At 49.7% G+C, this 11857-nt stretch overlaps 1 protein-coding gene across 1 annotated transcript in view; it reads left to right on the top strand.

Moving 5' to 3' along the window:
- The first annotated feature begins 8691 nt into the window (after nt 1-8691).
- Nucleotides 8692-11857, top strand: part of TMEFF2 (transmembrane protein with EGF like and two follistatin like domains 2) — a 124497-nt gene continuing 121331 nt past the window's right edge. The window contains exons 1-2 of the mRNA XM_066554015.1: nt 8692-8947; nt 10315-10424. Of these exons, the coding sequence (XP_066410112.1) occupies nt 8761-8947; nt 10315-10424 (297 nt within the window). The 5' untranslated portion in view covers nt 8692-8760. The remainder of the gene's footprint in view (nt 8948-10314; nt 10425-11857) is intronic.

The following is an 11857-nucleotide window of genomic DNA, read 5'->3' as shown; positions in this document are numbered from 1 at the left end:
TGCTCACCTTCAGTTTGGGTGTCCCAATATGACATGCAAAATCCACTTTTTGTGTGTTGGGCAGCAAATACCTGGGATGCTTTTCTGTTTGTGCGTCACAGACCCATGAAAAATTACTCTGCCACCATTTTCAGAGTAGATGGGAGTGGTATTTAGGACTGCACTCTGCCTTTAATTCCTCTTTCTTTAAATGGGAGCTATTAAACTTTCTGATTTAGGCAGCAAGGAGTTCTGTATTATTCCAGAGCTTTACTTGATGTACTTGACAAATCTTTTTTTTTCTTTTATGTTACCATTTGTATATATAATTTGACATCATTTTAGCTAGTGAAGAATCTTCATTTGCATTTTTTACTGTTTTGAGTCAATATGCCTTCAAATAAAGGTAACTATTATGTAGAAATTGTCTGACTGATCATAAAAAATGTTTCTATCATACACAAGCAATGACATTTTGAATTAAAATTTAATTATGTGGAGTGAACTGTTTTCATGTTTCAATAATACTTCACTGTATTGCTGTTTTGTTTCATTTAAGGTAAAGTTAAATGCATGTGTGATGGCTTGCAAATCAGTTAGGAGATTAGTGTGGCTTGCTAAGAAACTCTACCTAAGTATTGGTGCCATACATTAAATGGGAAACAATATTAATTTTCCTTAGAACACCATCTCTGTGCTTGCTGTTGGAGCCTGTTGTGTACAATGTCAGTATTGCCAAAACATCCCTTTCAGATCCTGAGATGGAAAGTGCCAAATGATGTTTTACAAAACCGTAGCTCTTCCAGGCCTCTCCCTTCTCAGATGTGGAATCTGATTTCATAATATCTAAAGCATTATGTTTCATGCATGTGTGCAGGTATGAGTGTGTGTATGCAAAAGTTTCTAAGGATTTTGACTTCTGATCCAGGTGCAAATCCTTCTTATGCAAATCCTTCAAGATCCTTAGTGTTTTTTCTGTTATACCTAATTTTCATTGACGCTCCATTCCCAAGGACAGCTGGCAATGCTGCCATGACCCTTCACTCTCTGAGCTGAGAAAGGCCAGCTGAAGGCTGTCCACCAGGCTCTCACTGAGTAGCACACAGAACCACACCACCACTCTGGTCACCACTTTGGCAGGATACCATGACACAGCAGTTGAACTTATCCCAGTATTCATCTGGGGCATACAGGTGCCCTTTAGTTCCCAAAGCCTTGTGTTTAACAGGTAACAGTGTCTTTGGGAACACACTGTACCCATGCCATGTGCTCAGAGCAGCAGGGACACTCAGGACTGTGGAAAGGACACTCCTGCTGGCAGTACATGCAGTGGTCAGACACTGCCCATTGATGCCTCTCATGAGTAGGGCACGGGTTCCAGATCTCCATCCCTGCTCAAAAGGAAAGCATGGGCAGGATGTTATCTGTTAGAATGATTTAGCAATATATCAGAAGACACAGAGAAGGGCTCACAGATAAGGGCTGGCACAAGGTGCTGAATACAAAATGATTGTTTGTTGTTTCATAATGCATGAAGTAGGAGTATCAAATGATGTTAGCAGGTGCCGAGTTTAGGAAAGTTATCTTCTCACACAGTTCATGAAGCTCGTGACCACAGGTCCTCCTGGCTGCCCTATGTTCATGTGGTTCGTGGGAAATCCATGGAAATAAAACCTATCAGGAGCTATTAACCACAGAGAGACTCCCTCTTATCCCTGAGCACCACCATCCACCTGTTCTCAAGGCTCTGCTGGAGACAAGCCAGAAATGGCTCCAGTGATGAGCACTGCTGCATCTGTCTGTGGCTGGGCTCTCTGCTCTACACATAGACACAGTTCAGGTGTTTCTGTTGACAGCACTGCCTAGCAGAGACAGGAGGGATAGGTCAGACTGCTTGGGATTTGTTCAGTTAAACTATGCACTTCCCTTGGTGGCTTGCAGGAATTGTATATATCTAAAAGGATACAGTCTGGTCAGTTGAGGTGAGCTGAATGCAACTTCTGCAAGCTCCACTTTCACAGAGGGTGAAGATAAAAGTTGACTGAGAAACACTATTTGAAAATGCTGGTTTATGTCTGAGTTGTTTTTCTTTTTCATTGAAACTGATTTATTACCTGCTAGGAAGAAAAGCAATCACTGCAATTCCAATGAGGTAAAGTAGATAGAAAGACCAAAGGTATGCTAAGGCTGCACTTACTTTTACATTATAATCCTTTCAGGCCCTTTGTCTTAAAAACAACTTTGGGCAAAGGAGCCCAAAGATAAAAAATGAAAACAAGAAATGGATGTTACATTTCATCAGATGGAAGAAATTGTTCACATGGCCAAGAAACTGATGTCACACAGAAATGATATCTGTGAATAGCTGATGTGGGTTTTCTCCCTGCAGGCCCTAGTTCTGAATTTCCATTTAATACTGTGCTGGGAAAAGGGCTGCAAAAGTAAAGCTCAAGTATCTCTCCAACAGTAAAGGTTCCCCCACCACCACCTCTTTGAATACATTGCAGTGCTCTGTCCTGAGAGATGGATGTGATTCCTGGTAGCAAAATGTCCAGTGTTCCAAACATGCTCATAAGAGCAAAGGTCTTTGTAAATCAGTCATGAGCAAAGACCTTTAAGTTGGCTAACCATGGTAGTAAACCAGAGTTATGAATTTCTTCTTCTCCCTTGAAGGTATTTTGTTGCTCTTCAGAAATCAACACTGCTGAATAACCATGACTTTTTATAAATAATACACTCCCTCCTACAAGCTGCATGAAATGTTAAAACTCCAGAATGGACTATAAACGGATTCATAAATCTTTAGGATCCATGCATTTCAATCCATCTATTTAAAACTGAAGGTAAAAGGATCACAGTATTTATTTACGTTTTCCATGCCCTTTGTGCACTTTTTCCTGACATCAATTTCATGTGTGGAGCAGCGCAAAATAGTGTTCCAGTGTAAATTGCAATACTTTGTTCTGTCCCTTGGCATGTGCTGGCAAATTCAGCTGAAAGTGAAGCGTAACACGAGGCAGCTTTTTTGGCACAACAGGTCACCAAAGCAGTGGAATGTTTCAGTCAAAACTCAAAGTGTGAGACATTGCTGAAAGGCAAGTTGTCTTTCAGGCAAAGCTGAGACCTTTCTTCATCTTTATACATGAGAAGTCTTGCTCTGAAGCAGTTAATTACAATGAAAAATATGGCATGGTTTTCTCATAACTGTACATGAGTTGTGCTTGGATTCCATACCAGTTCCAGGGAAGAACAAGAGCCATATTTTGTCTCACAAGCAAGAGGGGGAAGTCTGTCATGATGTAGATGAATGTAATCTAGTTGTTGTTTATAGACCCAAAGGATCCCTCAGAGCATTAAAAATCCATGTGATATCCAAGAGTGGCATACTTTGCATGGAGATATGTGATTTAGCTGAAAGCTGTATAAAATCTGTAAAACTGCATGTAGGCAAAGAGCTCCCTACTGCCCGTGCACTTGAGTGAAGCCATGTGTGCTTTTCCTGCACACATGAAAAATAGCTGATCATAAAATCTGCTAGAGATTCACAAACTTCTGACAGAAACACGTGTCTAGGCTAAGTATGCCAACTTTTGGTCAAACCAGGCCTGAAAATACACAGCCCTGAAATAAGCCTTGTTCTTCCATGGTAAGGGGAGAAATTCCAGCTCCATACACAGTAAGTGCACACAGGTTGTATGTCCTTTACTGGTCTTCTGCTGGAATAGGTAACATCCTTTCCTTCTGCCTCGGGTCTTTGAACTGGCAACTGGGCTTCCAAGCCTTTTCTGGTGGGATCTTTTGAATCAGACCCACATTTTGTCAAGAATTACCACTGAAAATTGGTGAGCCCCACATTCCATTTTCTTTAGGATTGGCTGTGACCATGTTTGGGCAAATCTCTTGCAGGTTAAATAGATTCTTTTAACCTTTTTTTCCTTATGAACTACAACTAGTAGTGATAGCTTGCAGTAGCTCACACACGTGTAGCTCCCATTATCTCAAGAATTGTGCAGAGTGGGGTTGGTTGGGGTTTTTTCAGTTCTGTAAATGTGTGTTTCATAAACAGGCTGTGATGTGGTGGCAACAGGGAAGAGGCTAACTCAAATGTCCCTTGTAATTTGGTGGGATTTGTTCTTAGCAGCTGTAGAATGTTAGCCCATACTTCTAGTGCTGGCTCAAAGAAAACATTGTTCATGAGTATTAGCTGAACTGTAAGAAGCTTTTTTTCACTGATATTCTTGACCAAAGTTGCCTTCCTAGGGTCTTTAGAGACATCAAACACAGGACATAAAGTGTTTTAAAGATAAGGATCCATGAAGTTAGCTTCATAGTCATAGCTTCATAGATAGACAGAGAAGAAAGAGAACGGGTGTTGTGTACCCAGAGCTTGTGTAGCTGAGGAGGTTTTGATACACTCATCTGTACCATTTGGCTTCTCCCAAGTTCTGGGAAACTTTTTGGAATCTGCAGCTTCCCAAGAGCAGCACAGCCAAGATATAATACAAGTGTGAATAACTGAGGTTGCGTAACTCCTCTCCAGTACAGCGTCTGCTGGCCAAGCACAGCAACAGAAGGCATTACTCACAGACGTGGCTACGTGGGACTGGGATCAGGTGCAGTCTGGCCCCAGGCCCCCTCTGCCAGCTGCTGCTGCCCAGTCCCAGCTCAAGGAGTGCAGTGCACAGCCAGGACCCACCCTGCCCTTGCTTTGAGACATTTGAGGGCCAGCCTCAAACAGCTGCTTGTCAGCTGGGAGCTGATCTCGGAGCACAGGTACACATGGCATGGCCATGTGGATTGGATAAATCTGCATCGGTATCAGCTACCCTTGAACACACTCATCAGCCTGTTTCTTGTAGCATGAGCATCTCAAAACTGTGCAGGCCTCAGAAAAGCTCTACAAGAGGTGGATTTAATACTCGAGATGTAGTCTGCCCTCATCATGTACGAGAAGGGCTCTTCCAAGAAGGTTGTGATTATTTTTGCTGCTCATCTGGCATTAGAGTCAAACATGCAGCCACAAGGAACCCCACTGGTGGCTCAGTAGCATGACCTCAGTGTTTCAGGGAGGAGATGCTGGTTGCAATTTGTACCTCACACCAGCCTGGCGCTGCCTGCATGGTTTACAAGTAGTAGCTTTTGTGCAGTGGTGAGATGGGATGGGCACATCAGGGAGTACAAGACTGTAGATGTCAACTAGCCTAAGTGTTGAAGTATAGCTGGGAATAATGTGTTGCTGAGAGATTGTGTGTGCAGTGTCGCATTAAGAGGGTAGAATGCTTTGGAGCTAGGAACTACATGAAAAAATTATTGTATCTCAGTCTCTACAATTGAAAAGAAATTGCTAGAGAGCATAATTGAGAAAAGGGGCCTGTGGGTCTAGCCATCCCTTTTGGAGCAGACAGATGTATTTTTTTTTTTTTATCTTAACAAAATGTTTTTATAAGTTGAGTTCTCATATCAACAAGGAAAAATCTTTTTAAGGAAGATACCAGTGCTAGTCAGATTAAAAAGTGTCCTACTCTGCCATAAGGAGATTGCCCTTCAGACACTTTCAGGTTCACAGGTTCATCATGTTGTGGCAATTACAGGACCTCTGGTGGAACTTCCACATCCCAAAGTCTGAGAACCAGTATACAAACAGAGGGGCTTCTTCATGTCCCCAGGCAGTGCCTGTTGTGTGAGTGGCTGAAAATGCAGCAGGGTAATTGTTAGTCACACGGTGAGCCTGCAGCTCGGTGGCTGCCGTGTTATATGGCACTCTGGGGACAGCAGGGGCCAGAGCCGGGCTCTGCTGCTGGATTTAATGGTACTCTGCGAACACTGGGTACACTTGTGGGATCATCTGGAGCTTGAGTTACTGTGGCAGGAGGGACGCGTCACAGAGGCTCTGGCTGCTTGTCTGGGAAAGACTGACCTAGCAGTTTCATTCCCCATGGGGTCTGGTTAAACTGGTCCAGAGATGAGGCCAGCAGTGCCTTCATGACCTGTAGCTATGTGGGAATGCAGGCAGGTTGGGGTGGAAGAAGGGAGGACAGTGAAGAAGAAGGGAATAGAAACTGCAGGCTTTGCTAATTGCAACCAGGGGAAAGGAGAGGAGTGAGACCACACAGAAGAACCAGGGAAGTAGAAAGAAGAAACAAGGGGGGAGCAAAAAAGATAGGAAGGGAGAGGAGGACATTCCCCTGAATGAGGCTGTGTGATTGTGGTACCTGTGGCCAGCCAGGACATTTTTGATTTTTAACCACCTCAGTGATATGTCAAGCAGAGAGCTGAGTTTTAATAAGCAATAATGAATATGAGGGGAAAAAAAAAGAAGAAAGTTAAAACAAAAAGCAAGAGGGGATGGAGTAATAAAAGGAACGTGCTAGTGTATGAAATAACTGAATGGCATGAAAAAGCCATGAAAAGAGATAAAAGGAAGGAAAAAATTGATCTGGCACTAGGTGCTCAGTTGGCAGATGCTCTGTAAGCCCACAGAAGATGAAGGATAAGATTCAGTACAACCACTAGCAGGCAGTAAAAAATTAGTATTTTCTTTCTGCTTAGGTCTTGATTAGTAAATAGGAAACTGTAGGCACGGATTTGTGTGGGTCTTCATCAGAGCTTTAGAACATATTGGAATGTGCAAATTGATACCCTTTAATTGTAGCAAAGGCTTCTGGAGTACAGGTGGGCAGGAGAGGTCAATACAGAGAGCAGCAGGTGGGCAGAGCAGGGAGCAGACACAGATGTACAGGGGAGAAAGGAGCCAGAAGAAAACCTGGTTTAGAGCTTAGGGAGAAGCTAGACGGGGATTAACTGAGCGTGAAGTATTCCTTGGCTCCCGCATGCCATGCCCCTGTATGAAGGGATAACAAGCAGTATTACCGGTGTAAGGATTTGTGTGGACTCTCAGCTTAGCGGTCGAAAAGGAGGTCATACTTTCGGGAACAGCAAACTTCCAGCAGGGTCTCCTCGCACACTCTCGGGGGTCTCAAGCTCAGAGGGAGCCGGACCCTACTCCCGCCTGCAGCGCCCGCTCTCGTAGCTCGCCCGTGCGGTGCCGGAGCCCTCGGGGATGCCGAGCTGCCCCCATGGGCGGAGGAGGGGGCGGAGGAGGGGCAGGGCCAGCCCAGCTCAGCCCAGCCCAGCACGCCTGCCGAACGCCAGGCATCCGCACAGAGCGCCGGTGTTGCCCGGCCCGGCTGCTCCGCCGGCGGCTCCCACCGGCACGAGGTCCGGCGCCCGTGTTTAGAAAGCGCTTCCCTGCTGCCATCTGCAGAAATCGATCCGATCTTTTTTTATTATTCTCCAGTCTAAGGCGCCCTTATCGCCCAAGCCTCCGGCCGCCCCATCCCGCCGGCAGCACGTTAAGCGCCGGTGGGGGTCCGGGGATCCGCTTTACCTGGCGGGTGCTTGCCTGCTTCGCTGCGCCCGGGCACCGAGCGGCGGCGGGCCCGGGGCTGCGCGGAGGAAGGGGCCGAGTTGGGCCGCCCCGAGCCCTGCGGCGGGGCCGGCGGCTCCCAGCACCGCACGGTGAGGGGAACACCGCTGCTGTGCTCCCGCCGCCGGGGGAGCGAGCGGAGTCCCCCCGACAGTCCTGGCAACCGGCTGCTAAAACTGAAGCCCCAGATGGGAGGAGGGAGGAGGATCCGCGGCGCAGGGCGCAGCGGGGGAGGCGGCTCCCGCAGCCCCGTGGCACATCGCCGGCTGGAGGCGGCGGGATGCTGCTCCGGGGTTGCGCTCCGCCAGCGTGCCTTAGGTGTGGGGGCCAGAGCAGCCTTCTGTGCTAGAGTGATGGTGCATTTTCCTCCGGCTCCGTCGCGGGGTTAGTGGGATGGTGCCGCAGCCCGAGAAGACCTTGGCCGCTGCCTGCCGAGGCTGGGCAAGATCTTCCCTCTCTCTCTCTTCTCCCTGCTTTCCCCGCAGTGCTCGTTTCTTCCCCTCGTCACCTCTCCGGCCCTGTGCCCGTTCCAGGGCACACCACACCTAGAGCCGTGACGGTGTTTTATTTTCCTAACGTCGCAGCCGCGCGTGATTAAACACGGACACCCGGGCGCGCGGTTGGCAACTTCAGCAGCGCCCAGGCGTGTGCGGTGCGTGTGCGCGGAGGGTGTCACGGATGTCCCTGCCCGCGGGCGCGCTTGCCACCTGCGGCTCGGCGCCGGCCGGGGCGGTGCGCGCACATGGCTGGGCGCGGAGAGGCGCGGCGCTGCCCGGCCCGCGCCCCGTCGGGGCCGGCGCATCCCCGCAGCCGGCGGGACGGCGCCCTGGGCGCAGGGGTGCGGAGCGCCGCCCGCGGCCCCGCCGGCCGCGCAGTCCCCGCTCTGCCGCCGGCGCTGCCCGGCCCTGCCCCGGGCGCTGCCGCGGGGCGCAGCGGCTCCGCCGGCCCCGCCCGCCGGGCCCCGCATCCCGCTCGGCCAATGGGGGCGGCGCGGCGGCGCACGTGACGCGGCGGGCCGGGACCTGCTGCTTCCCCCGCGCAGAGGGATGCGGGCGGCAGAGCGGGGCAGGCGGTGGCGGCGGCGGCTGCGCGGCGGCGGCCCCTCCGCGCCCTCCCCCCGCTCCCCGCCGCCCGGCCCCTATGGCAGCTGCTCCCCGCCCCGCCGCCGCCCGCACCCCCGCGCCGCCCCGCCGGGCTCCGCCGCTCGCCCCAGCGTAGCGCCCGGCCGCCGCTCGCTGACCCGCTGCCGCCGCCGGCCGGGGCCCCGGGATGCCCAGCGGCCCCGCCGCCCGTCCCTGCCGCCCGCCGCGCCGCCCGGGGGGCACGCCGCTGCCGGAGAGTTGAGTTAGGAAGTCATGGTGCCCTGGGAGCCCTCCCCGCCCCGGCAGTGCGGCGGCGGCGGCGGCGGCTGGACGCTCTGCGACTGCTGCTGCTGGCTGCTGCTGCCCGCCGTGCTGCTCGTCCTCGCCCGCCCCGACAAGCTGGCGGCCTTCCCTACCTCCTTAAGCGACTGCCAGACGCCCACCGGCTGGAACTGCTCCGGTAAGCACCGGAGCGCCCCGCGCCCGGCCCCGCCGTGCCCCGCCGGGCGCTCGGAGTTGCGCGGACGAGCCCGGGGGATGCAACTTCAGAGGGTGATGCCGCGTCCCGTTGAATGCACGGGAATAGCGAAGGCTAAAAGTGCCGGGCGTCGGGGCTCGCCGCCGTTCCCGGTGCGACCGCAGCCCCCGGGGCCCCGCTTGCCCCCTACTCCGCGGTGCCGGGCGCGGCAGCCGCGCCCTCCGCCGGTGCGGGAGGCTTCCCGGACACAGAGAGAGCCCCGGCCCCGCCGAGCGCAGCTCCGCGCTGGAACGGGGCACTCGGCGGGCGGCTGCGGGAGCCGGGGCCGCGTGTGCGCATCCTGCGGGCGGCTGCTGCCGTGCGCGCCGAACGGAGAGCGGATCGGGGCATCGCGTCGCGACACCGGGAACCCGCTGCCCGTGTCTTAAAGTCGGGCTGACCTTTGTAACGGGTTTCCTATGCAAGTCAGCAGCCTGTCCTTCTTCGATACCGCAAATAATTCGGGAATTAGACTGTGATAGCCTTCTAAGGGGTAGAGCGTTATTTGGGGTACTGCGTGGATCGCACATGACGTGTTAGATCGGGAGGAATTTGCTCTGTGAGCTCTTCGTTTTAAACATATAGCGATATGGTTAAGAGTGCTCAGATGTTTTTTAAAAAAATCAATGGATTCAGATCTTAATGGGTTTGGAGTCTGATATAGCTGTTTTGCTTAGTATCTTGCCACTCGCTGTTGGAGTGGGAAGTCAGCTAGCAAAATCTGAAATTCATGCTTGTATTCGTGAACTGAATGTTCAGTCAGATCTGTTGGTTTTTCCTGGAGAATACGAAGGCAAAGAGCTCGGTTCACTCAGCGGCTCGTGGGGAACCTGGCACTTCTCCTGTTAACTTAGAGGTCATCAATCTTCATTGGGATCAGGCAGACCATCACAGAAAACACACAGCCTGTTTGTCTTTATTATTGGGGGCTTTGTTGTGTCATGGGCTGGAGAAATTCCGATTTGGACTTTTGTCCAACAGATTTGTGATCGGATGGGGATAAGTTGATGACATTTCCAACCCAGAGCCATGAAACAGCATAATTACCGGGTGACTTTTGAGGAAACCGAGTCCGTGAAATAGAAAAAAAAGTGTGTGAGGTAGTGGGGAATAAGAACTGAGAGAAACACCGAGGGAGAAACAAGAGGAAAAGTGAAAAGCTGGGGACAGGGAAGGACAAAAGGAAATCTGGACTCTGTCAATTTCATCAACAAGGTTATTGTGCTGTGTGCACTAAAATGCAATCATCCCATATTGTTCCTCTTGCTAGACCAAAGCTGACTTCTTTTTTTCCTCTCTTTACATTTGAGGTTACGATGACAGAGAAAATGATCTCTTTCTCTGCGACACCAATACCTGTAAATTTGATGGGGAGTGTTTAAGGATTGGAGACAGTGTGACTTGTGTCTGTCAGTTCAAGGTAAGAAGATTGATATTTCGTTCTCTAATTCACTAATGAGAATACAAATCAAGGATCTGCCTTTATAACCTATCACTTGGCAATTTATTTCTCTATGTGCAGAGAAGTTAGAGGGCAAACCAGGCTGTGTGTGTAAAAGCTGGCAGGAGAACCAACTGGTGTCAAGAAGACATAAGTTTCTCTGGGAAAATGCAGATGCTGTGGCTTTAAATGTCCCTTTGGGTCTGCAGTTTCAGGTTGTGCATTTCTGATTTTTCATCCCTGCCCTTTTAACGAGGATTTAGAGTCCTTTCTAAATTCATTTCTGATACAGATCATGGCTTATTGTATTCGGAGTTCTGATCTAGTTAAAGAAATGGATCTGTAATGTGCTTATGCAATATTTTCAGGAAGGGCTGCATAGTGACAATGCTTCTGCCTGTTTATCTGCCCAGCTGATCAGATTAAGGAGCAATCCCTCTGTTCCAAAATGATGAACTTCCTTTAGGTTTTATATAGTTTTAGGAGAGCTATTACTGAGTAGTAAGGGGTCTTCCTTCTGTTTCTTCTCTCTTCCTCTCTCAGCTACATCTAAACCTCAGCCCTTCTCAAAGTCAGATGATTTCATTATGAAGGATTCCATTTAATGTTTTAGCTAACTCGCACAACAGCTGGTCTTTAAATAATGACCTGAATAGGAGCTGCACAAATTAAAGGAGTTTAAAGCATGTACCAGCACAGGGTTGTATGTGTGTTTATGCCCCAATGTTTTTCTGCATTTTAATGTGGATTGCTGAAGTTGTGAAACTTACCATGCCGATTTGAGTGTTTACAGTAGAGCAGGCCAAACAGTGCACAGCTCAAGACTGGGCACATCTGTAATGACTGTGTTAGTATTGAGCTTTCATAGACCATTCATGTTAAAGCATTGCAACTATCGTTTATATTTCTAGAGACAAACATGCCTTTGGAGATAAAACCCAAGTGATAAGTTCCTTCATTTTAAACAAGGAAGGAATTTTCTCTAATGAGAGCAAGACAGTAGTTCTTAAATGCTTGTGTTTCCCATGTTGGAAGGGAATTCATATTGACTGTGGGAGTCTTTTATTACATTTGGAGTTTGCATGCAATCAAATATTCAGTGTGAGAATGCTGTTTTGAGCATTTGCCTTGGCTCAGCATATGCAGTGATACAAGGGTTGTGGTCTGGTCTGTTTTATCTTTCTAAGAAAAATCTGTAAGGCAGTAAAATGTCTGTGACTTGTCCCATTGCCTGCTGGTAAGCCAGGGCAGATGTTGTGCCCTGAGTCTCAGGAGCTTAGAGCAGCCACTGAGAATGCTTGGGTCTTGTCTTCGGTCCCTGTTTGGTGTTGCCATTTGGAATAAAGCAGTGAACTCATAGCCTGGAGGGTGAAAATTCTGATGTTGCCATTGGCAGGGAAGAAGGCATTGGG

The sequence above is a fragment of the Molothrus aeneus genome, chromosome 7 (assembly GCF_037042795.1).
Source record: "Molothrus aeneus isolate 106 chromosome 7, BPBGC_Maene_1.0, whole genome shotgun sequence".
NCBI classification, from domain to species: Eukaryota; Metazoa; Chordata; class Aves; order Passeriformes; family Icteridae; genus Molothrus; species Molothrus aeneus.
Note: the sequence above shows the minus strand (reverse complement) of the source record. Positions and strands in the feature narration are given on the sequence as shown.